This window comes from Bombus pyrosoma, linkage group LG1 (genome assembly GCF_014825855.1).
Source record: "Bombus pyrosoma isolate SC7728 linkage group LG1, ASM1482585v1, whole genome shotgun sequence".
In the NCBI taxonomy this organism is placed as follows: domain Eukaryota; kingdom Metazoa; phylum Arthropoda; class Insecta; order Hymenoptera; family Apidae; genus Bombus; species Bombus pyrosoma.
In genome coordinates, this window is record NC_057770.1 from 5,866,158 (window position 1) to 5,893,856 (window position 27,699).

The 27,699-nt window shown below is 46.3% G+C and overlaps 1 protein-coding gene and 1 long non-coding RNA gene across 5 annotated transcripts in view; one reads left to right on the forward strand and one right to left on the reverse strand.

The window, feature by feature from the left end:
* Positions 1–27,699, reverse strand: part of LOC122565641 — a 225,797-nt gene that overhangs the window by 33,292 nt on the left and 164,806 nt on the right. For all 4 annotated transcript variants that reach the window (XR_006316226.1, XR_006316227.1, XM_043721828.1 and 1 more), the window contains 5 exons: positions 17,555–17,682; positions 12,330–13,301; positions 11,299–11,475; positions 1,587–1,692; positions 1,188–1,340 (listed from right to left, as the gene is read on the reverse strand). Coding sequence is in view for 2 of the 4 variants with exons in the window: in XM_043721828.1 (XP_043577763.1) it covers positions 1,188–1,340; positions 1,587–1,692; positions 11,299–11,475; positions 12,330–13,301; positions 17,555–17,682 (1,536 nt within the window). In the remaining 2 variants the exon portion in view is untranslated. The remainder of the gene's footprint in view (positions 1–1,187; positions 1,341–1,586; positions 1,693–11,298; positions 11,476–12,329; positions 13,302–17,554; positions 17,683–27,699) is intronic.
* Positions 24,696–26,452, forward strand: LOC122565784. The gene is made up of 2 exons (XR_006316271.1): positions 24,696–25,472; positions 25,535–26,452. It is a non-coding gene; the product is annotated as an uncharacterized LOC122565784 (long non-coding RNA).

Consider the following 27,699-nt stretch of genomic DNA (forward strand, 5'->3'; position numbering starts at 1 on the left):
ACAAAGAAACGGTGGTCGGGACAATGAATACGGCGTACGGGAAAAGTTGGAGTGAAAAAAAAGTGGTGGAAGAAAAAACGTGAAAGACGGATAGAAAGTTTCTGCATTGTTTCGTGGGCAAAAGCCACTTAAAAGTTAAAGGAGTTTCCTTCGAAAAGAAGCCCCGGACTGGTTGCCGTTCGCGCGAAGGGATTAGAGATGCAGAACTCCGAGTATTTCCAGCGCAACGACGGTTCTTTGTACGAGGGTATGCTCTCCTCTGACCCACCTTTGTCTTTCCCTATCACTTTTGCCGTGAGTTTACTCAGGATTACGGCAAATGTACAAAGACAAGCGGTCTTAATTGAGTCGTATCCGGCCGAGTCGCGTTACCAACCATCCCTTCGTCTCGCTCGTTCGAATAATCCTTTAAATTCTCGCGGATTTCATTTCGCCATGGAAGAGCACGATCTCATTTAAAGATAGCCACGTATGTCGATGATCGTTGCATACTCGTTGCATATTCGTTGCATCATCGTTGGTTGACTCATCGCGATCAGCACGGTGACCACGATTGTGGAATATCTTCGCCGGCTGTGGTTATTCGATCCTTCATTAATCAAGCACGAAATTAATTAGTGGCCGAATTTATCTTCCGCCTCTGATACCCGTGGGTTAATTGTTTCCGCGATTAATTCGATACCGTTTCAAATAGGAGATTTCTGCTCTTTTCCGCGAATGTCATCCACGAATACGATATAACAATTTCTTCCGCTCTATCTGCCACCCGACCCCTTCGAAACAATCCACTCGAATCGTTCAAGAATATTTTTGTTTTAATAAATATAAATAACACGGATCGCATGCAAATTCATAAAATCCCGTGGGCCCCGACAAGTGGCCGGCTCAACCTTCTCCCCCCCCCCATTTTTTTTATTGTTTCGTTCGTTTTTTATCGTCGACAGACATCGATTCGCGAGTACACCGGAATATTCTCTCTACCGAAGCCGCTGCGAGCGGAAAACGATTTTCACACGGGTTGCGTATCGTGGATTTATAGAATTTTTTTATCTCGTTATTTCGATAACTATCGCACGATCGGACAAGAAACGATTTTGCTGGCGGTCGAATTTTCTATTTTCGTCGTCGATCCAACTTTCGCATATTCTCCGAGTTCGATGGTCGGCCTGACGTCTCTCACGACTCACCTGCACAGACAGAACGCGATCTCTACCGAGTGCTTGTGATTCGCGGATTTGTAGAAATTCTGCAACGCTTCCATACACTCGTTCCTCGCGCAACTCGTCGAGTCGCAATGGTTCAGCACCGGTTCCATCAATACCTTGCACTCTGGATCGTTCCTGCAACGAGAGTTCATAGCAGGAACTTAACAAATTCGAAGCTTCTTAAAAACAACTATCGCGAACTAATGCCGCTTTCGTTAAAGAATTCCGAGAAAATCACAGCTATCAGCGAAAAGAGCATTCAACGAGTCGTCAAACTGAAACCGTCCGGTTCAGCAAAATTTCGAAATGTCAGAAACAACATGAGAATAAAGATTTTGCGTTTAAAGATTAAGATTAAGAACGGATGATAGTTTTACTCACCTGCAAGCATTGTACGCGTGGTGACAAGTGCTGGAAAGCACGACCTTGACCGGCTGCTGGATCTTGTCCAGATCCGACGAGGCGGATGGTAGCACCACGGACGTCTCTGTGGAAAAGTAGGAGATCGGAACACGTTGTACAGAACGTCGTGAGAGAGATTGACAGGATTTCGTGGGCGAATACGAGTGTTATGATTGCGAGTTAAAGATCCTGGGAACAGGGACAAATGTTAGCATGGCTAACTGGTGGTTCCAAGGGTTTATGTATACGTCGAGTCTCTTCTTAAGGGAGAATAGCGTGTAGCAAGAGCTCGCAGTTCACGAAGAGCGTAGAAAGCGGAACGTATGTTTAGCTAGTTTAGAGAGAGCTTTAGCAGGGCGGCAAACTTATGTTCATATGTTGCGTTAAACTTAACCGAATCTGCTTATGCGTCCTAAAGCGACGGAGCTTATGATTTAAGGTCTACGAACTTGCAAGCTCCCTTTCGATAAAAAGGCTCCTGCATGTAGCGTGGCGAGGAAAAATGCGGCGAGATATAAACCAAGCTTCCAGGCGGCTAGCGAAGGCAAATGATAAATCATTAGGTGACCGGTTTGCCTGTCCGGAAAAAAAGACGGCCCTTCACAGCGAATCTTGAATATTTATCGGCCGATATTTATCCTGGGTACACTTGCCACTTAAAAATAATCGTCGAGAATAATTGTTTATTTATGCAAATAACATCGGCCGCGCTACTTGATTTTGCCGAGCGAAACTGGAATTTACAAGGCTCGAGCAGCGTTTATTAATGAAGTAAGATCAAAAAGACGATGAATAAAGCGGACGTCGTGGAATAGGAAATTCCTTTCGCGTGTAAACCATCGTTAATTTTCCTTGTTAAACATGAAAGTAAAAATCTTACGAATCCTGTTAGTCCATGCAAGCTGGAGAAAATTTTTTATTTATCCCAATTTGCCTCTGTAATCGGCGATAAATATCCAAAGTACTACGGTTATCCGAGGCCATCGAACAGAAACCACTCGGGGCAAGGTAAAGGAGTTGAAAGGAGCATGAAACGAGGTAACTTCGAGGGTGGCCGAGATAGGATCCACCCGATGACGAATGCTTGGCATCGTTAACCAGCCACCCTTGTTCGATTGATGGACTTGGTAGGCAGGGTTAACGACCTTGGGACTCGAAGAACCCTTCTGAATATCGGTGGAACGCTAGTCTCTACCTTCCTACCGCAGCGAAAAACCACTAGAAACGGGTCGTAAGAGGGGCGCAGCCTACTCGGATGACTAGCCATAAGTCAGCCGTTTCGAACAGCGTGCCTTCGACGCACTTTATTAAGACAAACGACCGGCCGACGTCTTTCTGTTTCTTCCTACCCTGATCGCTTTAATCGCCGCCCTCCAAATCTTCGTTACGATGGGTGCTCCCTCTCTAACCTTCCACCCATCTTCGATCGTCGTTGTCTGCTCGAGAAGTTTCGAGCTTGTCGATTGGCCGAACAGACCTTTCGTTCGATACCTTTAAGATATCTCTGCGAATCTCTGCAAGATTCCTATAAAATTACAAAACGATTCTATAGCGTCGAAGCTGCTGTATTCCGTATCGTCGATGAAAGAATCGCAACGATAAATAACTTATCGACTCGGCCGATTTCCTGAAAGAAATCGAAAGGGGAACTCGTCGTCGTGACGAGCAGAAACGAGCGAGCAACTTTAAGCGGCGGAATAATTTGCGAGGAGTCGCCGATCCGTGCAACTTCCCCTCGCTTTCGCTAACCGATATCTTCGTAGCATCGAGAGCTAGGCATAAATTATGGTACAATAGGAAACGTCGGTGTTAAATACGCGCGCGTAACGCAATCGTGGAAAAATATTTCTACGGGCCAAGTCGATTTCGCGAATAACTTCGACCTGTTTCACTCGCGGTGAACGAAGCGGACGAACTCGTCGCGAAACTGTTGTTAAAGAAACTCGCTTGATGGTCTTGACAACCGAAGGACCAAGAGAAATTAGTTGAAAAACATCGTAAACAAGAGCGTCCAACTTATCTTTATCGTATATTCTTTTCGAGGATCGTCTTAGAGGATATATCGTTGAAAGTTAGTTTGGAGAAAAGGTTGTCGGGATCGTTATCGATAAAACGACTCCTTAACGCAATCTCTTGCTTCGTATACGCTAAAGAGAAGTCTGATTCAAAGCGGGACTTTGGTAGCAATATTCCGATAATTTACGATCCCGAATAAAAGTTTCTCGAATATATCAGTGCCAATAAGAGTACAGAGCGCATTGAAAATTCCACTCTCGAGCTAAGGTCGCCGAATAAATTCATTCGGGATGCCTGGCGCCGGCAGCGTCGTGGAAACATGTTCTCTTGCTCTATCCACCACGGTGGATTCCCTCTATTGATATTCCCGCAGTTTTGGAGCGGATGGCTCGCGTTATGAGGTAGGCGGATACCACCGGTGTCCTTGAATCGATGGCACCGATCGTCCTCCCTAAATAAAGTTGTCTCCTTCGGGTCGTCCAAAGTTACGCCGCCTTAAAGATTCTATCGATGCTTGTTCGACAAGAAAAGAACGGTATCTGGTGTCGTCAGAGATCCGAGTGACGTAGAAGATAATTCTACGTAGGTTGACAAGTTTGATTCTCGTCTTTCGTTCCTGTTATCATCGTCAGCGTTATCCCACGAGGAAAATTCCATGATTCCAATGATCGTCGCTGAATCACTATGGTGGAAACGTCCAATTAACGTCCGATCTGTTACGCCCTCCGCATAAATTCCCCTTAATTGTTTCCGAGGCGTTCACGAAACGTCACGCAGCATCGTCCAATTAAAATCATCGTTACCGTCGTCGACAAAAACCGTTCTCCTCGACGAACTCGGCAACCAGTTTCCTGACCGAGAGACGCGCGATAGCTGGAGCGAGAAGAAGGAGACACGAGGTCGTCGAGTGGCGGAGGAATATCAATCGCGGGAAGTTCGGAGAACGCGGGCTGGGCGGTGCCTTGACTCGATCGCGAGCAGATTCCTCTACTTGGTCGGAGAAACACAGCCAATTCGAAACGGCGGTAATTGGAACCGGTGTCCGTCTGGCTGCTGGAGAGATCGATGCCGCGACCCGCCCTCCCGTCAGGGTATATCCGTCCTGAAGCAGCCGCCGAACCTTTCCGGTGACGCAGCTGCACACCAGCCTGGAAACTCGACGAGCCTCGTTAGAACTCGCGAGCGAGGCAAATCGGTCGCCATCACGGATAAAAACGACCGCGTCCGTTCGGCGATTGTTCGTCGTCGATTCGGGCCACGGTGAAATATATACGCGAGGAAACGAGTCTTGGAGAGTTTGGTCGGAAAGCGGAGGATCGAGACGCGACAGACTCGCTCGACACCGTCGCATCGTTCGGCTTTCGTTGAAATTCCGTGGTTAGGAATTTCCAAACGATACGTCTGAGAGTTTAGGCTCGTCTGTTTCGACATACTTGCGAGTATCGCGGCTAAATAACCGCGAAAACCGAGCTACGGAATTGTTCTCTGGTAGGAGAGGGTGGGGTTTGTGGAACGGATGCGAGAGAATCAAGGAACCAAGGAGACTCGAGGACCAGGAAGACGGTGTACCATTTTCCTAATTCGCGTCGCTGTGAAGCGTCGAGAGGGAATTCAGGTTCAAGAGGTAGAAGATCGCGAAAGAAGAAGAATGGAATGGAGGAATCGACGAAGCGTGAAATCCTCGTAGCAGGAAATCGCGGGGATCGATGCTTCCGTATCGGTGATTCTGTGTATCTTGCGACGCGTTGTCGCGTCTGTTTGCGTTTACGCGGAATTGTAACGTGATATATCGTGACGGTGGACTAATTAGCGCGCCGCTAATAGCCGATAAAATACGGGGGGAAAGCGCGAGAAAGCGTCAAAACGGTCGCTAGCCGACGGCTCTCGGCGATTGTAATCGCGTTTCGTATGTTTGAAGTTAATTGGATAATTAAGCGGTCGACGCGACTGCTCGACGTCGGGTACTTTGCGGGGAAAAACGCTACGTTGAAAGGTGGAGCGCCGCGGGATAAAACAAATTTCCAAGTAAGCAAAAGTATTGGTTGAAATTTATAACGAACCGGACGGGCTTTGCAAATATGCGATCGATCGAGCTAATCGATCGGGCGGCGCCAACCAAACACGCCACCCTCGCGGACAAATGAAAAACAAACTGTGCTTTCTCTACGAGAGCGAAAAATTATTTGACAGCAATTTCGAACCACCGTTTTTGCGGTCGGCCTCGTTGTGTACACGCGACACGATTAAACGGCGAGTATACAAATAACCAGCAGAAGGACGAGGAGGGGAACGAAATTGCGAGTAAAAGTGGAGATCGTACCTTCTGCTGCTGCGCTTCGCTCCTTTTCTTCCAGACGTTTCCCGTCGCTGTGTGCACAAAACGTACGAATTGGAAACCGTGTTTGAGCGACTGTTACACAACTGAAGCAAATGACGGGACGAATATGCTCCGCAAGGAATCGATTGTTTAGAGGGGAGAAACGAGAGAGAATCAAGACGCGAAGTACCTACCCTCGGATGACGATGGAGAGGAGAATATCGATCAGCCATGACGTAAATAATAATTTATCAAATATATGACGTTTACACGTTGAAAAATCTTCCTAGAATATGGGTATCGTATTTGAATTAGTAAGTAAGTGATCGACAAGGGACTTGGACGCGACGTCGTTCTGCCGCTAACCTAATTCGTCACGCGTCCGACTTACCCAGCGAACGCGAGGGCAGCAAGGATTTCCTGGGACGAATGTTATTAAAAGCGTCCAAGCTTTGGATTATTATCGTTATTATTGCGTATATAGATGGGCGCAACGATCATTCAAACGCGACTACACTCAACCCACTTTCCTGTTAATTAAATGAAATAGCAAGCGGAGAGGAAGACGCGCATCTGCAGACGAGCGAACGTCGAATCCCAGTGGAAACACGAAACACTCGGAAACGGATAATTATCGTTTCGAATGACGAAACTCGGGATAACTCGAGCCACGCGTTCTCCGAATTTTCCAGGCTCGATGACCGACGAGATTCGTTCGTTTCGACTAGTGGAACGACGTACGAAGATGTACACGCGTTAATTACCGACAACCGATCTCGTGCTGTTCTTTCCCCGAACGAGAATGAAAATAGGTATAAAAATGTAGAATCGAACGATTTCGAATAAAACTATTTTCCGCTCTCCAGTTACTTTATCATCGACGAACAATGGTTTACTTTTGGCCTTATCATCTAGCACGGGCTTACACGCTCTATGGTTACTATGGTGTTCTTAGGAACTACCTTGACCTAGCTCCAAGAGACTTGCGAACAACTTGTAGGTCCACGATGCACCAGCAAGTTCGATTAAGTAAACCGATTAAGGGCTTGCAAGACGACGCGACGTGCTTGGACACCTAATGCAACTAGACTTGTTGAGTAACACGACGAATACTTTCCTAATTACGTTGCATCAAAGGATTCTATTTAACTTGCGCATACCAGCCACGACTTACAGTAGCTTGAATATCTTCCGAACAAGCAAACGCATTTTCGTATCTCGTTTGAAACGTACGATACTCGAAATTCAATTTCGTCGCTGGCCATGGAACGATCGTTTCAGCGAACGAGGCCGGGGAAAGATTCTTTCGTGGCGCGTACTGAATCCTCGCGTTTTCGCGGGAAAAGGAAAAATGTAGGGCATACGGCACGTTCGCGGTCGGATTTTACTTTATATATCCGAAATCGATAGGGGCGCACTTTTGACGAGCACACTCGAACGTGCTCGCAGGTGCGCGGAGGCGGGCGCATGCCCGGACCTAGATGCGCGCACCGCTGTGAGTTATAATTACGGTGACCCGTTTGTTTAACTCCACCGATAACGAGCAACGATTTTGCGCCCACCTCTTTCTCTCCCCCTGTATTCCTCTTTTTCTTCTCTTGTCACTCTTCAGCGAACGAGAGGCGGAGGGAACGAACCGCGGAGAAAAATACACGAAATCGCTTTCACCCTGTCGATATCGAGCGCTAAATCTCAAAGCGTGCTGCCGCTTTTGATCGCGTAATTAGCGCGAACGTGGATCTGTCCCGTCCTGAAAGCTAATCGGAGTAATAGTCGACTGTCTTCGCGAGTTTCGAGAGGGAGAGAAGATTTAACGACAACGTCTGTTTCTTGAGACCTGCGAAACAGATCGAAGCTGGTCTCGTGAACAACTGGCTTGTAGCGTCGTTGTAAGCGCTGAATGCGAAACGCTCGTTTCCGATGTTACGCCTAATCGGGTAGAAGAACGTTCCGGTGCCTCGATTCAAGTCGACGTCGCAGAGTATGGATTATTAAACGATGACGTTGACACAGGGTCACTCAAGATGCTCGATATTCTTTCAAGATTTAGCAAGCATGCAAAGCCATAACGTTGCGCGAACAAGAAACGAGAAGTTTCGAAGATGCAGCATCGATCCGACGAAAAGCAGTTATCCGATGAACCAAAGAATATCCGATAAAGTTCCATCAAGATAATGGAGCAAACCGACGAAACTTTCTTTCCCATTTCGAAGGCAATCTCTGCGGATAAGTCCGCCTTTATATCAAATTTCCAACGCCCTCGATCGACCGCTTAACTTTCACCCTGACGTGACGCATTTCGATGGATCGAATCGATCGATCACCGACTGACTATGCAACGAGTGTATTTCGATTCTTTGCAAATTCCACCGTCAGGATGCTATCTTTTCCCTCTACTTTCTTTTTTTCTCCGCGGAAGAAAAGGAGGGGAACAGAGGAGAAATTTATCGGTCCGATTTTTCGAATGGAGCCTCGACTGCTCGCAAGATCCTCGCTCGAACGTCGAAACGAGTTTCCGGTCCCGGCAGGCCGCTCCACCGAAATTGAATATATGAATGCGAAATTGCAGCGGCGCTCAGGTCCGTCGAGGATTCGACTTTCGAACCGGCAGAAAATAGCGACTCGTTAAGCGTCGCGTACCGCCCGGTCCACGGAGAAACACGGCCGAATAAGCGGCCGAACGAATTTTAATTAGAACGCGACGAATGGCGGGAAATGCGCGTTTGTTCCTCGCCAAGGTGAAAGCCGGCTTGATTACATCTACACGAATTTCCAATCCTACCTACATCGTTCGAGAACACGATGATTTTCATCGGCCCGATGAATAGATACAGCCACTCTAAGACTGCTCTATCCTACCTTAACGAGACCAATACACGAGTGATACATGAATCGATAATTTGCGTTGCTTATTTTCACACCCATATTAGTTCTCTTGAAAGGCTGCACCGTGTATATTCCTACGCCTAACTACGAGACGTCGTACCGAATTCATTCCTCTTACTTGTCACGAGTATCGACCAATTGTGTTTGACCCTGGCCTCGCAACATTGGACACTGTTGAAGTGGTCACCACTTCTAAGAAAACTCTACATCAGATCTTTTTAGTTTTCTCAGCCACTGAAGCCATCGACAGCGTATAGACAATAGACTGCGACGAAGGCAGACCATAGACAGGTGGACAGGCGACGATGGCTTTCAGTTATAGGGTAACACTGGTAGCGTGCGGATCGGGACCAGCTCAAATTATTATTCCTTGTATATTTGTACTTACACTTCTGTATTAAAATATATTTTCTACTTTACAATTTATCCACGCGTTCATCCGTTCGTACATCTAATAACCTCAACAGACACGAAGAAGAAGCTTCGTGACATCCTATTTGTACGTAAAGCGTTTAAATGGTCTCATAGATAGCTTCGGTATTGTGGAGAGTATGAAAACTAATGTAACGAAACAGTATATCGTAGAAACAGGTAAGATGGATACCGCGACGAACAATTACCTAGTTTCGATGTCGCGCTTTTCAGGATCGATTTTTCGGCCGAGAAATCCATCATCCGCGTTTCTTCCGAACGGATCGCTGAACAGCGGGACACGATCGCCTCGCGTTGCTCGTCGGAGCGTAGGAGTGGCCGTTTCGTTCGAATCAATCACCCGACGGAACATCGATACGCGGGTAATCGCTGGATTAAAGGATAACCAAGGATAATTACTCGCCGTTCGATCCGGATGCAATCAATTCTCGATGCGTTATAGTTCGCGCTTACCACCCATCCTCCGGCTTTCTGTCCCCGCGATCACTCACATCCGTCTTCCTTGCTGTTGATTTTTTCTCGCGCTCCCAACGGACCTGACCTGACTCGAACCGAACGAAAAACAACGCAAGATCCACCGCTTAGGCAGTAACCGCCTTAAAACTTTTATTTCAGACGCACGGTAGCAAACGTGTAGTTTAAAGTTTCAAATAAAACGAACCATATTTCGCGGTATTTAATAACGTCACTCGGAGAAATTGAAACGTTGATAAAGCTGTTTTAGCTTCTCATTAAACACCCGAAAGATTGGTTTAGCCGGTACACGAATACGTTTCTGAAAAAATTGCAGGTTGTGCATTTTTCACGAGTCCGCGAGAATTTACAGCCGCTAAAACGGCGCGTATTTGCCGGTGGAATTATGCTGACCATAGTTTTCTTCTTGTTAACGTGGCGCAACTCGTCCATCCATCAAGTTGCACGAGTTACGAGACGGTCTCCGGGAAAATATGTATCCGTTTCGCAGCGGCTGAAGCCGTCTTTTCAACTCGCCGTCGACGCGCTTCCCCTCTTACGTCGGCAATTTCAACGTCGAGACGAGCCCTGGACGGGCGCACAGGCAAAATTATCCGGCGAATTTCGCGGTACAAACTCGTTCGGAACGTAGTAACGAGACCTCGTAAATTTTTCTCTTGCTCGCCGGCGTGAAAGTTAGCCGCGAAATCGATCGGACGCGGAATATCGCCGCAGCATCTCCGCTCTCTACCAGACTTATCACCGTGAAACTTTAATTTAATTTCGCCTCCGAGTCCCCTCATTTCCCTCCCGTTTCCCTCCTATCTACTCATATTATTTCCCGAGTCGCCGGATTTCGAACTTTAATCCCGACGAGCCGACGTAACTTTTCGGCCGGAATCCACGTATCTCGTCGTAGGGTCGACTCGAGATGGGAGCGAAATAAATCGCCGATAAGCCTCGCGTCTGCGGAAGTTCAATTGCCACCCGGCGGAAGCTTTCCTTCCCTCTGAGATACGCTTGTTTCCCGCGTTTTAATTAGAACGTGCTTTCATACGTACTTCGAGTCCGACTAAAGTGGATTTTTAGGAATCGAGGATTTCTGCTTCCACGATATTGAAACGTTAGAATTGTTTAGATTTCTTTTAGAAAATCGTCGTTCGAGATACATAGAGCGACGCGAAAGTAACACAGTCCGCCGCCGCGTATCGTAGAATCTTCGTGCCACTTCTAAATTATTTTTATCAGGATTAAATTATTAGAGTGGTATCAAAAGTCTATTTCATTTACAAACACGTGTTTTACAACGATGCATCTTTATATATACAAACGTGAAACCTAATCTGACAAATGAAAGTCAAATGGTCTTTATCTTAATAGAACAAAATGGATCAAACGTAATTCGATAAAACAATATAAAACAAAAAATGTTGCGCGTCTATCATTTCCTTGTAGAACGAAGGAAACTTTTGGGACAACCTAATATTTTTACATCGTCCTACACCACGTTATGGTATGAATGTCTTTGCACTTTAATCTTCTCTCCCTGTAAATGTAGAATGGCAAAGGAAAAAGGTCGATACTCACGATTACGATCGTCCGTCTGGTTCCTCTTATGCTGCGTCTTATGATTGTGTCCTACGGGAACAGGTATCTGCTTCATGTCCACTAGATCACGATGTTCCGTGTCGATCAACGGATTCTCGAGCTGCGACTCGATCACCTCGAAGCTGGTCGAGTTGTCCGGATGCGAGATGACCTTCACTGTAAACGAGCAAACGTAACGGAGCATGGAGGAAGGTGTCCGCGCGTCTGATCTTTGATTCTAACCGCGTTTCCATCGGGTACGATTACCGCCGCGGAAATCTTATTCATCGCACGAAATCGAGCGACCTAGCTCCAAGCGGACTCTCTTCGATCCGTGAATATCGGCACGTGAAACGCGGAGAAAATGCTTCTCAAACGTTTTCAGGAATTTTCTGCGCGACGCGAGATTAAAGGAGACCGACTTCTCTGGTCGACAGCCTTTCGATTTCGTCGCTACGACGGCCAAAGTAACTAGGGGACTAATAAAAAGTCGGTTACAATTTTCGCGAGATCGTCGCGTTAGTCTGTGCACAGAAGCGTATTTTAACGCGAAAATGACAACGTAGGTAGGTTTCGCTCGAAGAAGCTTGCTGCGATTGATCGCCTCGTCCGGAAATTCGAAATGGTCGTAACTGTTTTTAAGATCGGTAAGCTGGCGATGGGAAAGCAAATTCGACGCAGCGGTAGGTCCGTTCAGCAGAAAATGCTTGGAGAATAATCGGACCGACAGGTTTACGGGCCGATTCGATCTCGATAATCGCTACGCACCAGAAGCTCCTCGAATCATCGCGAATAACTGTGCCGTTGATAAAAATAACAAGTCGCTCAAGGGGACCGAGAGTAATTCGAGCGATTCACAGCTCGTCGATGAGGAAATGCATATTCGATGAGAAAAGCGAATGGAATGAGAGTTTGGAACGCAGAGAGGCGACTTGGTACTTTTCGCGTCCGATAGCGAGAATGACGGCGCTCGATTAGTCGAAGAGCCGCGATCGATGGTGTCTGGCGCACCTTGACACCGGTGTACGAACCTTGGTCGACGAACCCTTCGAAGGCCTCGCGGAGATCGAAGAGCCGGTCGACTGGTAGCGCGCCGATCCTGAACTCGTCATCGAGGTCGTCGTCGGCGCGATCGAAGATTGCCCGGTGCTCGTAGGTGGGTCTCGGTGCGAATTTCTTCGGCTGCACAAGGTCAGGCCTCTCGATACGTTTTGTCTCGTCCACGGTAGGCGTTGGACGAGCCGGTGACGGATAACTCGACCACGACGACGACGACGATGACAACGACGACGACGACGAAGACGAAGACGACGTCGCGGCGGACGGTGGTGCGGGTGGTGCAGGGTGGTGCTGGTGGTGCTGGTGGTGCTGGTGATGGTGATGATGGTGCAGGTGCGCGTCATGCTCGCTTTGGGAGTGCCTTGGCTGCAGGTGCACTGTGCTGGAGGCACGATCATGCTTGGACAACGTGGAAGAAGAAGAAGAAGAAGAAGAAGAAAGAGAGGAAGAAGAAGAAGAAGAAGAAGATGAAGAAAAAGAAGAAGAAGAAGAGGAAGAAGAAGAAGAAGAAGACGAAGAAGAGCCGCGATCATAGAAGCTCTCAGGTCCCTCCATTTCACGATCATCCGTATCTTTCTGCCTGTACAGAGGCCGATGCTCGTCGTCGGTACCAGCACGAGCCTCCTGCCGGTTCTCGTGATCGGCACGAGGATCGTACGTCTCGACCACGAGGACACCGGGCCTGCCAGGCAATTCCGGTGCTTCCTGATGACGGCCGTGCTGATGACGGTGGCCGTGCTGACGCCTCTGTCCCGGCTCCTGGACGTCGTACGTGCTCTCGTGGTCGTAGTACGAGGTGCGCGCGGCCCCGGGGAACAGAAAATAGGGGTACATACTGGTCGGCGGTAACCAGATCTCCTGGTAGCTCTCCTGCTGCGGGTCGAACGGATACAGGGCCGAGTCCGTGCCCGACAGGTCTACGGAGGTGGAGGAGGGCAGGAACTCTGTAACACAGAAGCAGAGACGCGGACGAGAACGGGGTGAGTGGGGTGCGTGATCGCATCGGTACACGTGCACGGACGGGTTTCGCGTGCTACGTGCTACTCTTGTGGTCGTGGTGACACGGTGATATCGTGATGGGGTGATTGTGACGGTAGTGATGGTCAGAGTAGTGGATGAAACAGTTTTCGAAACGCGTCTGAAACCGGCGTTTCGGGGTTTGACTACCTGTGGTCCAAGAAACTAACTGCTTGCACAGGGTGTTGCAAAAGCGTTGTGGCAAAACAATTTTATTGACCAAACGATCGTAAGCTGTACTCTAAACGTTTTCAAAACACCCTATTCTATCGTTAGTTTCTTCATCGATTCTTACGTTGTCCGAAGTTCACGCATATTGAAACGAGACAAGCAATTGTCCTCTACGAAGTACGATAAATCGGTAACCCGCAAATTACTCCAGCGATAGGTTTCCTGTCGAGAGCCATTACCGTTGCCGAGTCGATTTTACGTAAAGCCGTTGAATCTCGTGACGCGCAGAAAGAAGTATCACGCTCTCTCTCTCTCTCTCTCTCTTAGCCGTTCGTCATTGGTCGAAGTTGGCAAGGAACGACGGCAAAAGAAACCTCGAGGTCGACCGTCGATTCCGATTACGACTTGGTTCGTTTAACCCTCTACTCCTGGCTTCTTCTTGATCTTTATCTCGAATCTTTGCCACGCCGCGCCGTGCTGGCCCACGCGGGGCGAAAGGAAAATATTGGCACCGCCTGAAGAGTCTGTCTCTTGGCGCAGTTCGTAGCTTGCAGCTGCTTGCAACTGCTTGGAACCGTTCATCCGTATACGATGCTGCGAGCTGGTAAGTTTAAAGGGCAGCACCGGTTCCTTTTGTCGGATGAAAGGTCTTCTTTACCCTTCGGGGTCGCAGTAGTAGGATTAAAAGGGGGTTGGTTAGGTCGAAAGGCCAAGTGCTATAGTTGGAACATGACTTTTCGCGATAAATATTATCGACGTTTCTGTTGTTCGTAAATATTATACGACGTCACGAAGGAAAAAGGTAAAATGGTATCGGCGATTTTTTATCTTTGGATTATTCACTGGAGTAATTTGTAGATTATTCTGAATATTTTAGTTGCTTCTTTCTTTTTTTAAATCAACGGTAAACCTAGAGGAAATTCAATCGGTTCGTTTGAGAGTATTTAGATCGAAAAGAGAGGAGTTAGAGAGGATCGAGTAGCGAGCGACGTAACAGAGAGTAGAGAGTCATGGTAGGCGATTAACCGACGGGCATGCGAATTTCAGACAGAAGTAGAAAAATACGAGCATGCAGGTTGAAAACGTGCACGATGTCTAAAAAAAGTTGCTCGTGCAAAAGTACAGCATGCGGTGCATAATCTCCTTTGCGTTCGCGCCCGAAGGCTTTCGGATTCTTATCCGCTTTCATCGAATCGCTTTTTTTTTTCGTTCGCGGAACAGAACGCGAATCTTTTTCGGCTATCTATCGATTCGTAATTAGAAATCTATTTGATCGAACGGAGAAAAGGACAACTTCGAGAAACTGGAATGTTACGTAAGAAAAGATATCGATCGAATTAGCTGCGCTCGATTTGTCTGATTCGTATGGATAACTCGACGTCTGGAAGGAGACGCGGCGAAAAATCGGCGATAGAACTAACAATGCGGCGTAATAAAAAAGAAACGGAAAGAAAGAAAGCAAAAAGATATGGTAATTTTTCTTGGCGTCGTTGGTCTCGCGTGTTTCTCTCGGTACAAACTCGATTCGAGAATTCCCACAGAGAGAAAAGCATTCGTTCTGACCCAGTTCGATCAGACGATCGAGGACGCGAACCTGAAGAGAAGCGAAACGCGTCGAGATTGCGGAGGTTCGCGTATAACCGAGGAAATCGTGCGGATTGATCTCGAAATGCGGATCCTTCGGGCGGAATGCGTACTTAGGGGGTGTGCTGGTGCTCTCGTGCACACGTTCCTTCTCGTTCGAGGATCTCGAGGCTGGATCCAGGCCTTTTTATTCTCTCCCATCCGTAGCTTCGCAGATACTCGGCTGGCGATTTTTCGAGACCGCAAGACGAGACGCGACGCGTCCAGGATCATCGTTCCCGTTCCTCTTGCTGTTCGGCCGGACGATCGATTCGTCATCGGTCTTTTCATAAACGCGATTAAGATTCTTTACGTCGATTAGAATAATCTAGGAAGAAAAATGGCGTCGAAGTGAGATCACGAAATGAGATGGTCGAACGGTTGAAGCGCGATTCCTCGACGACACGTGTCTCTTGATACCGTTTGAACTGCGTTCGATCGGAAATCCAAACTTGTTGCATCACCGACCGTAGGAGAAGTTTCGATCGCGTTTACAAGAATGTTCGTCATAGCAACTCGCGAACTGCAGACGATTTATTCGATTTGCCGAGATGCTCGATCGTATAAATAAAACCTGGAAAATAAAGCGGAACAGAACGCTAACCTTCCGTTTGCTCTCCTTTCCTATTTAAGAAAGGAAGTGGTACCGAGATGCTCGCGGAAGCTTCGATTTCTGTTTATCAATCGGTCGACGCGAATTCTCAGAACGCGAATCCAGGTAAATTCGTGGAGGAAATCGCGTCCGTGATTTGCCGTAAAGAGTAGCACCGGTTTATTCGACGGCAGGCTGCGTGGCGACTCGCAGCTCGACTCCTCGAGGCTGAAACGTAGAAAATTGATTGCGCACCGATCACGCTCGTTCATCTAATTGTCAGCAAAGGAAAATCAGTTCTCGCTCGGCCAAACGCACACTTATAAAGGAAAGAAAACAAACGCTTGCAGGTCGCACATGCGCCTCGTGTGACTGGTGTACTTACGTAGTAACGCACTAAAATGTAATCCTTTGCTTATTCGCGATGTTTTAAGAATCGCGAATTGTCACGCTGTCCATCGTGGACGAACGAGAGTTTTGCAGTTTTACAAGTTAATACGAGAGTTCCTTTTCATCGGAAACTTTAGCAAATTACCCGAATTCCAATAGCGAATTACCATCGAATCTTGAATAGAAAGATGAATCGAGAATTGGATCGAAAGGGCCGACGCCGCGTCTTATCGCAACGACGATCTTCGATCTGTCGACGTTGATCGTAATCGAGGATAAAAGGAGACATATTTTCACGGGCGAAGCGATGAAAGGAGAGGCTAAAAATAACCAGTCGAGTGTCATTAGACTCGAAGGTATGGAAGAAGAGATGTTGCTGGAAGGGAACGGGATTTCAGTGAAATTAAGGTCGAGCCTGCCACGCGATGAAATCCTTATCTACATCTCGATACCGGTGGCCTTTGGTTAATTAAGGAGAAAGGAGCTTATCCGAAGGAGGCTATAACGTCGTCCCACGAGCCTTAAACACCGTGGTATCGCTGAGAGTAATTGCTCCGTCGAGCCTTTCCTCGTACCTTTTCCTTCGACGTCGACGCAACGGGGAAAAATAACGAGGCCGGAAGGCATCTTTGAGACTATCTCTGGTTTTTGGGGCTTGTTTACGACGAAACTTCTCACCGTAGTCGCATTTTAGTTGCTTCCTGGTGGTTGTTTTGGCGAAAATGAACTTACGACCTGGTTACAAGTGGGCCACGGAAGCTGTACTTGTGCGGATGTCGATAATTCGTAGCTAATTGTGTACAATATAATTTGGTATTTATTATTCGATTGGCATTACGTTGGCATTCGTCAGAGCGGAAAAATTCATCGCGTTTCAATCCAAGATCGACAGCGTTGATTTCGTTATCCGCAGCGTACACACACATCGATCGAAGAAAAGGTAACAGACTAGAACAGAGTACTTCGGTAACAAGATACAGACAAACAGGTAAACAAGGGAGACGGGCAGTCGAACCTCGCAACGAAACGGACGGTAAAGTAAAAGTGAATTTGTAGAGTGTCATGTACATAAAAGGAAAAAGAAAAAGGAACAATACACACGTTTACTTCACAACATCAACAATCGTCTTCCACAAGGGTGCGCTAAAGTAATAGTTACGATTAACCAACGTTACCACGTATACTCGTTCATTCAAGATTACCAAAATATAATTGACACGGGTTCAGTCGACACAACGAAACAGAGAATAATAATCGAGAGAAGCGAGTAATAAATCTCGTGTGTACGCACTGTTACAGATGCCTGCGTATAACGTATCACGTTCACACGTACACATAGAGATATACATACGAATGTAGAGAAAAGTTAGTTGCGTTTAAAAACAGGCTCGATTTCATACTCACCAACGCACGGATTGTGATTCACCATCGAGAAGATCCTGTCGCAGCGTCTTTTTATGTGATTGTTTGGGCAGATGCAACCGAACATCGGGGACAACCGCAGCTGGGTCCAAGAATCGTGACAGGCAGTGCTGAAACACAGAAAAATAGACGTGCAATACTATCGTATTAACCGCAAAGCCACTGTTACGAAGAAAATCTTAGAGGTTCCTAGTAATCCCTTGACGGGAGGTGGGATCTCGGAGAAAATCGTCGAAATACGCTACAGTGGCCGAACTTTACAGGGCAAAAGTAAAGAAAGGGCAGAGCAAGGGTAAAGTCTGCTAACTGTTCTCAAGTAAACGCGTTCGAGTTCGAAAGTCAATTGCCGAGAGCTCGCGTAAAGTTTCCCTCGTACGTTCCCCTCTGATGGCCGAAAAAAAAAAAGAGGAGGAGATCGGACTTGTTTTAGCGCTCGATCGCTTTTCAAACAGGTCACACGAGCTGGTCTGTGTAACCGCGATCGTCTGACGCCACTTCTGGCCTCGGCCAACCGTGATTTGTAACTGGAACGGGCGACAACTCGACCGAGCCGAAGCAACGAAACTTCCTAGCCGATGCTCGACCGGCGATCGAACGAATTTGCGAATTTAGCTACGCGTCAGGTACCAAGTATTTCAAAATACCGTACGAAACAATAATACTTTAGGTAAAGTTGGAAAGCTGCGTGACTGGATCGAACGTCACGTTAATACCGTTTACGCGAACTGCATAACAAATTAATCAAGCATTAGTTGGTAAGCGAGGCAGTTTTATAATTATGGAAACGGTCGGTAGTTTTGGATAAAATGGGTGAAAATGTCCGGCTGAAAGTTTAATCGCCGGATAATTTCCTTTCGCTCGCTAACAACAATTGCCAATAACGAAATGTTTACCGATGGAAATCAAATCGAATATCATTAATTGCACCCTTAAAACCCGTATCGAAAGGCCAGCGTCAATGGGACATTGCGTTCGCTCTTTTGGCCAGCGAATTTAATTAAAACATCGTTATCGTTTGCCATTTTAAAAACCGGCTAATAACACTTTAAAAACCGATAATCTCCACGGCAAATGTCTTTCTCGTAACGTGGTTAACTTGCTTAATTGAAACTCGAAAACTCTCGGAACAAAATAGAGACTAAGAGTTATCATCACACGTTGGTTTGTTCAAGGTGGCAGCGAAACGCGTAACAATAGATTAATCGATTCGTCTGAAAATTAGAGAAGCGGAATTCGTGTACGTTTCTGTTCGCTAAGCTCGACGAAATTCCGTTGCAAATACGATTAGATCACTGCTATGCTTAGAAGCAATTATACATAGATAGATATAATTATTGCCAGTATCGCGTCAATGTCACGCAATTATAACGCACGACGTACGATAAAAATAGACAAACAGACGAATTCGTATCGACTCCTTAGGAGCTTTCGGCTTCCGTTTCCGCTAATAATCTCAATTTTCAATCATGGCAACCATCGCGGAGTTTAAAATAAGAATAGAAAAATAAAATAAAAAATGTAGAAGTCACCAGCACGTCAAGTACTTTCAAGCTGTTTCCCAAATTTAATATCGATATACACGAAGATAGCGGGAAAAATGAAACGAGATCAGACGGGATAGTTTAATGGAAGTCTTGTATCGAGAACTTAAATTAAATATAATACGTACCATTGATGACGTTAAATAATCGGATTTCGAGATAAAGTACATTCGCGGTTTCGCGAAATGACGAGTTACAATGGAGTCTTGTCAAGATGATACCCGAGCTGGACAGATTTATGTCATGTACAACGTGGTCGGAATTATATAAAGCGCAACGATATAATTTATATAAAGATTCATCTTCGAATACAAGACAGAAAGGTAACTCGTGTGTTTTATCGATTTATGTCAATCTTCTTATTTCGATAGTACGCGACGTTACGGAACTATCTGATTGAAAGTGAGGAGGGTAAAATTAAAAATGTTTAACAAATACCTGGTTTAAAAGTATTCGTCATTTGTCTCACAGGGTATCTAATGGTTCAGCTGTTTGGCAAGAAAGAGGAAAGGTCGAAGGAGACTGAAGAGCGAAGAATTCGAGAAGAGGGAAGCTGCTCTCTAGAATTATTTGGGTTAATGGCACACACGGTACCATGGCTCTTGGGCTCTAGACGAATTAGAGAGGAAACGAAGCAAAAGGAAATACGAAACCGAAGGTGAAATAAAAGTGGCACGGCGGGTAACTTGGAGGATGGGCTCTCGTGCTGAAGAAAGGAACAATTCGAACATGATGAACCAAGCTTTTTCTACGACCCTGTTCTTTCCACTTCGCAAAAACGAAATATATTTATTTTATCGTAGTATCGTGAAACTTCTTGCTCCATCATTTCGCCATTTCTAAAGCATTCCACTATTTCACCGACAACGCATCCCAAAGTCGAAGTTACAGGGAAGCCTTTAAACCTGAAACTCAGCCTCATCGAGACGCAAACTTGTTTCGAGCTCCGTATGGATTCCTAGCGACTGTACAACAAGCGTTCTACATCGGTATACCATCGAACAAACTTCTCAAACATTCTCTTCATTTATCCAAAGGTTTCTCAAAGTTCCGTGTAAAATCTCCATCCGCTTCGTTTAGCGGGAAATTCGTCACCAATGGTCTGAGCGATGCTCCACAGCCGGTGGACAATGAAATTATGGTTTCGCCTGTCGACGACGACGATTTTCGTCGGCGGTGTGCCTCTGACAGATATCCAGAATGCAGTCTGTTCGAGAAACAAGAGTCGTCGTGCGGTCTGGTCGAGCATCGGACGCAGTCTCAGGCCGTCTCTGGTGAGTTCCAGCATACCAGCTTTAAGCTTCGTATCCGGCGAATTTATAGCGAGCACTGACTCGGCCGACCGTTGGGTTATACGTTTGTTGCATGGACTCTGCCCGGGTTTCTCCGAAAAATTCGATCCGTCTGCCTCGACTTTTGCAAGCTACGGGGGTGTAAAAGAAGTACGTGTCGTGACTTTGCTGGTTTATCTTTCGTTTCTCGTTGCTGTAGTTTTCCAACGTCATGAACTCAAGAACTCTTCCTCCAACTCTTTGCCATTTCCAACCTTTTCGAATTGATTCTGGCAGATAAATCTCGCGCCAGTTACACTTTCAAGAGATACGAAGGAACATAGGTAACTCGACTAACTCATCATCTTCACTCGGCGACTTGCCGCCAGAAATCGATGTAACCTATTCTCAAGCCTAGCTAAAGAACGCATGAATAATTCAAGGAAGCGCGAGAAGACGGAACGTTCCGGACTTAATCAATGCCAGATAAGAAGGTGGGTCTGTTTAATTCACACCGGTGTCGAGGGCTTCGGATGGTTATTAGCGGTGTCAAAGGGTGTTTCCGCGGAGAAAGTGACGAGTTTCTTCTCGCGTATGTTAATCAACGTTAGCGAAAGTTATTCCCGATGCGGCGAATTTAATCTCGGACGGCGGCGTGGCTGGTGGCGCGCACGCCAAACACACGCGAGACTGGGTTAACGTTCAGCTTGCATTCACGTTTGCCCTGGATTTCCTTCGGCGAGAAACGAACTTGAGAAACGCGCTTTTTACCAATTTGCCAGCATAATCCAGTGGAGCGCGATTTACAAAGAAGCGAGCGTCTCTCTCCTCCGACTTTGAGACAGCCACAGCGATTCTTTGGTTTGATTTTAAATATTTACGTGGCAATATCTCGAGATTTCCTTCCAGCGAAACGGAAAAAGGGAATAATACCGAGCTTAAAATTTCGAAAGCGTAGGTGTTAAAAAATTGAAGACATTCAGTTTCCATGTATAGATTTCGTCCAAATTTTCGCAGGCAAAAAAAGAGAAACTTTTATTATCTCGAAATACGTTTCCCTACGTGTTCTGTTCAACCAATTCATTTTTTCCCATTTTTTCGAATGTCTCGCGTTCGATTCGATTGCACGCCGTGCTCCGCAGCCGAGTTACAAAGCTCAAAGTTATCCAGCGTTGTTCGAGAGGCAAAGGCAGCAGCAGTAGCAGCAACAGCAGCAACGGACCGATCGTGAAAAGGAAAGGTTATGGGGAGCTCGTGGACGGACATTGGCGGAGATTGAAAATCACACGCCGGCAATGAAATATACGCTCCGCTCTGTCGATTTTCGACTTTACTGTCGGATTTCGCCTATCCACCTCCTCCGGTTTTCGCCATAAGTTTTATTTTTACGCTGACCTCGACCGGATGATGGTCGCGTGGAGAAATCCGTTCTTAAATTCGAATGCTTTTGGTCGCTTATCAATCCAATGGAAAAATTAAAATTGTCGTCGGCCGAGAACGAAAGAGGGACGAGCCTAATAAATTCATAACTAAATTCAATAATCCAGGATGAAACGTAAGCGCAAATGCTACATCTGCTAGAAATTATGCAGCTACTCCTATTTTCCGACAAAGCTGAGTTTTGGTATGACGCGGACTAAAAAATTAACCGGTCTTAATGAAACCACGCGTGGAAACCGCGAGAAAACAGTAGGAAGAATGCAAAATTCATCTTGTCAAGAAGATAAAGAAAAAAAACAGAGAGAGAGAGAGAGAGATAGAACGAGAGAGAAACCACGGGTATAATCCGTAAATCTCGTTTTTATCGCGCGGGTGGTGCCATGGACAAGGAGAGGGACGTTGGAAAGCGCGAAAGAACAAAGAGAAAAGCGAGGCCATGGGTCGTGGCAGAGCGGGATGTACGGCGTGGAGGAAATCGCACGGGAGCATGAATGCTGGACGACTGCACGACTGCGAAGGAAGAAAACTGGCTGGAAAGAGAGAGTGTAAAACAACGAGAGCAGCGTACTTCCCCGTACATACGGTTGGGCGATAATTTACTGGCGTGTAGGTACGTCTGAAGGATCCGGTACGTGCCGGTCGAGTGGTCTTACACAGTCGGGGTGCTAAGTACGCCTACGCGTGTGCTGACGCACCCTCAGGGGTGTGCGTCACCCCTTGCATACCACAGCGTGCACGTGCCTCATCCACCGCTGCGAAAACGCGACAACTTTTTAACGATCGATCGATCAATCCTTCGAGAATTTTCCGCTACGTCTTCTCCGACCAACAATTTCATTATTTTTCTGATTATAACATGTAGAAGAGAGTTTTGAAACGCTTTCTTTCCACAGTTTCTATCTTTGAATCGCAAGCATCTTTGAACAACTACAGAGATACTGCTGCATCGTTATTAGGGAGATCTCATTTCTCGCAAGCCGGTGCACCTTTGTACTCGCAGTTCTTTTCTGTCATTCGTAATGTAAGTATAAAACTTTCTGTGAGTTTTTTTCGTACGCCTATTACTGGAATTCGAAGCAATTTGGAAAGGGCAAAGGAGGATGACTGTCACTCTGTGACACTGGCTTTTTCACCCTCGCGATCGTATCCTAACTCTATCTGAAGAAAGAGGCGCGTGAACATGGACAAAAGTTATGCATAGTTGGCGTCGGGACGCTTCTGAATAATGTATGCGCCTATAGCGTGGCCAAGGAATGATTAACGACGCTGATCCGCTTATAACTTCCGAAAAGTTCCCGTCTCTTTTTCGGCGCTTTTTCCACGACCACCTTCGTTCGTGTGTCCGAGCTACTTGCTCGCGACGTCAGACAACCACGCTTTATTTATCAGCTTCTTATAAATTATACCGCTACTCGAATCTACCGAGCATAGTTATTCGCGAGTACGTTTTCTCAGAATGTCAACGATTTCCGCGATATTTACATAACGTGCGTGAGCCGCGGACGATGAAAGTTGACTCTCTGGAACTGTAACGCGTTAATTTTCTCGAGGAAGGTCCAAGTAAGTGAAAGGAGAGAGCTAGGAAGAACGTTTAACCACCGCTCGGCTAAATTCCTCAGCGTGGTAATTTTATCGGAGATTAGTAGACCGATTACTGGTTTCAACTTAGCGTGCCTCATCTGGCACACGCAGGCGCGCGGAATAAGAATTACGCGCGATCCACGACGTTGAGACGTTGCTTTCTAGAATAAATCAATTAGCGCGTTAATAAAGTTGATTAGTGCCGCGGTTAACCGTCGCGTCAGCCGCCTCTTAAATCTTTGCATCGCAGCGGACGCTTTCACGTACAGCGTATTCGTCGCTGCTTCTTTAAGGTAACAAGAGGTCCGTTGCAGGGAGCGAACGCATTCGAAGATCGATCGTACGTAAATTTTACCGAAGGCCGTTCATACGTTGTACCGCGAAATTTGATTTATTCCCATTGGTCGGAGTGCCTGTGCTATCTAGCGTGTACCCAGGCCACAATTTGTCATCGTACCGACACGCGGAAAGGGAATACGGCCTCCTTCCTATTTCATGCGTATACGCATGCGGCCTATGCAAGATTCATAGGCGCGCCGTGAGTGCACTCCCGTCATCTCGTAGACGCGTCGCTGCGGGACGACGACATCGCGATATCGTATAATCTACGCAAACTCCACGTCATCGATGCTGACAGCGCCGATAAATAACTAACGCGGTAACCAACTTACGAGCTTGAACACAGTTTCGATCGAAGAATCGCTCGTCTCTAGAAGCTACCTCGTTGATAGATTACACGTAGGGATAAACGCGCCATCCTTCTGTATGCTCTGCTGTATGTTAACTCGTTGTCAAATCGATTCTAATAATAAAAGGATATATTTCATGCATAGAATAAGCGACGACGGAGTTCGACGGTTCGACGCAATATATCGAAGGTAGAAGCCAGAGGAAACGGAATTTTCGCGGAAACCGGCTGGATATCCGGCTGCGGATAAGTGCGCACCGAAATCGACCGGCTTGCATAAGGTGTCTGAGATGCATGTGTGCATTCGAGGGCGTCTATAAATATATGATGCGCGGCTCGTTCAGCCCGTGGGGTGCTAAAGTGGGAATGGGCGAGTCGCCTTATGAATTTTAATGATGCGTATCGTCACGTGATAGGGAGAAGGGCTGCTCCTAGCCTGCCACAGCCTTGCGGACGCTTCCGCGTAACCGGCTTGGTCGAACGGTTCTTGAGGAACTTTCCACGAATTATTCTGTTCTTGGAACTACGGACGATGGATGTACTGCGAGGATACAAAACTCGAACAGTGGATAGGCGGCTTGCCGTTGGATTTTATTATAAAAAATGGGAAAACGTCGCTATCGATGAAGATAAAATTACACGTTTTCGAACAAAACACGATAATTGCAGGTGTCATTTGTTTTACCGGCGATAAAGAACGGTGAACGACAGCGAAACTCGTTATTTTTCATAAATATCATAATTTTTCCTCTGACAACCTGAAAATTATGCACGGCAAATTGTTCGATTCGTTACAGCGGGGGCATCGTTCGCGCATACAAAAAGCGTGGCCGCGCGGAATTATTGAAATTCTCGCGCAGGCACACTCTGCCTCGCGATCGTTCTTTCCTCGCCGTTAATACGGCTTTAACGAGTGGCAGCTGCTTTGAAATTCAACGATTTGCTCGCGAATTAGATGCGAAGCGGGCATCGCGTCCTGCCGATTTCACGTCCTTAATATGCGAATTAATTGAGAGATTTCATTTCTTCCTAAACTGTAATCGCGTTACCACGATTACAACGATCAACGATTTCCAACGAAATTATATTTCCGTTTGGTGAGGCGTGAAGGCGGAAACGTGTCTGCTAGCACAAGCTATTTTATACGCGATCTTTATCGACGTCGTTAACAAAAATTTCGTATCGTCAAATTTCGCGGAACTAGTACGCGTGCCAAGAAACATGAAATTAGGCAACTGTATACTGTACGAATAACTATCACCGTTTCGCATCCCGATCCGGAGAGCACCGTTTGCGTAATTTTCTAGACGAAAATCCGCGAGCAAGACAGCAAAAAGCGTTGTCGAAGTGGCGGTTCAACTAGAGGAGAATGTTCAAGCGTAAGTTACGAGAAATTGAATTCATCTTCAATTTGCAACTTCACTCTCGGCTTTAACAACAGGTTTTCCCGGGGTCTCAAGAGCAAAAGGGAGTAGGAAGAAAAGAAAGGGCCGCAAAAGGGAGGAAACGAAGGGACGAGAGTCGTGGTTCAGCTCCTGGAATATCTTGCGAGTCTCTCGAGCAAGAACATCGTCGGAAAAGATACCGCTGTATGAGATCTTTTCTCGCTAGCATGCTGAATAATTACTCGACATCGCGTCCAAGGAAAACATATTTACATTTCTAGCCGATGTCGTCGACTGTGCTTTGCCCGTTTTCTTACCCTGGCCAGATGCTACCACTCCATTTCTTTCTCGTTTTCTTCTCCTCGACGTCGTTACGATCCTCCGTCTAAATTCCGCAAGAATTTCGAACCGATGTCTCATATCTTCCAAGGCTCCTTTTGCTTTTACGTTCGGCTGCCAACAACTACGCATCTATCGCCGCAGAATATAAAATTTAATCGCCATCCGCAATCAGGTGATCGGTTGACGAGGTTATTTTTCTACGACAGTGAGAATCCTAAATTGATTTGTCGATTGTTCACGGTCGCTTAGCCTTGGCACATACACTCGTCGTTCTACTTCTCTGGACGTCTCTCTTTATTTCACCCTCCGTCCTTCTCCCCTAGATTTGCCCACGTAAACATCATTGCCCGTATAAGTGAGTTAGGCGAAGCTTTACGCAATAATATCATCTTGTCTTCCACCTCAAGCAGCAATCTCAGAAAGAGATCTGTGTTAACCGGCCTGTGTACCCTCAGCTAACCCGAGCGGTGCACTAGTATTATAGCTTTACTATAGCGTACTTATACACATGTTTGCTTACTGTCCCACAGCGACTGTATCATCCTGACACGTGTATTCAACTTATTGTACATCACCTTCTTGTAAAAGAGATCTTTGCTGATTAATTAATAAATAAATTAGATTAAATAGAATTGAACCGATTTATCCAATTAGTCGTTCGATAGAGAATACATCGTTTTAAATGTCGGTAAAAATAAGTCGCGGCACCGATAGCAGAACATTAGGCAACTCGTCGAGCCACGAGCGAAAGGTAACAAAATTGCAGTGCGGAAGAGTCGGCGCCAATGTAAACCGGCGGCTACCGAATTCAAAACAAAATTTCAATATTTCACCAAATATCCGGCTGGTTGGTCGGACCACACCGGCTCGTCCGAATTTTTTCCACATTTTTTTCCGCGGAAGTAATGCGATCACGTAGTCGTCGCGTTCGCACGTGCGCCGACTGCGAATCACCTGCCATCACGCTTATCGATAAATTCGGATTATAAATGTTAATTCCAACACGCGTTTTCCATGTGGCGACTAATAAACGGCCAGGCAAATCGATTACGTTCCTTCAACCATCCACTTCGATCTTGGCTAGAAAACAGGAGACGAGGTGGTACTATTTGTCGCGTCGATCATGCGGCCCTTAAATTCGAGCGGAAATTCCTGGAGGCGCGCAATAAGCGCACGCGAGACGCGGCCATGATTTACGGGCTTCTTTTCGCCAGCAATAATCAACGCTGTAAATCACCGTCGCCGCGACTATTAGACCCGGGGTCTCGCGTACTTTCTAATTTTTCCATCGAACCGCGGTCTGCATTTTACGTTTATTAAATACCTCGCTGTATTTTCAACCGCGCAGGTTAGATAATCGGTTTTCCTAGGATTATCGTTACTCGATCTTGGCGTCGGGTTAATTCCCCACGTATGTGTAAGAGTTGCATAATAACCGACGCTCATTTCCCTAGAAACTCAGCTTTACGCGGCATTTTAATGTTTCTTCGGTACCGTACGAGAATAAACGATAACTGATTAAACAAATTAACAGAATCGTGATTAAAATGAAACGTTTCAAAAGTTTTGCAGAATTGAAACGCTCGAATTTATATTTAAATCAGGATCGAAATAAAAATTCTCAGTGTTTTATAAAATTAAATGTTCGCGGTAGAATAATAGAAAATGGTACGAAAGCGCAATTCTAAATTTCGCGAAATAGCATGAAATACTAATTTTTAAACACATTTCTCCCGTGCAACTTTTCCCGGAGCTTGAATTTTTCAGTCGTATCACTTTCGTATCGCGTCGTAACGTCGACCAACTTTCGTCTCAACTTTGTAAACGAACAAAGTACGCGGCTTTAAAAAATCCACGACTCATCAAACAAACTACGTAT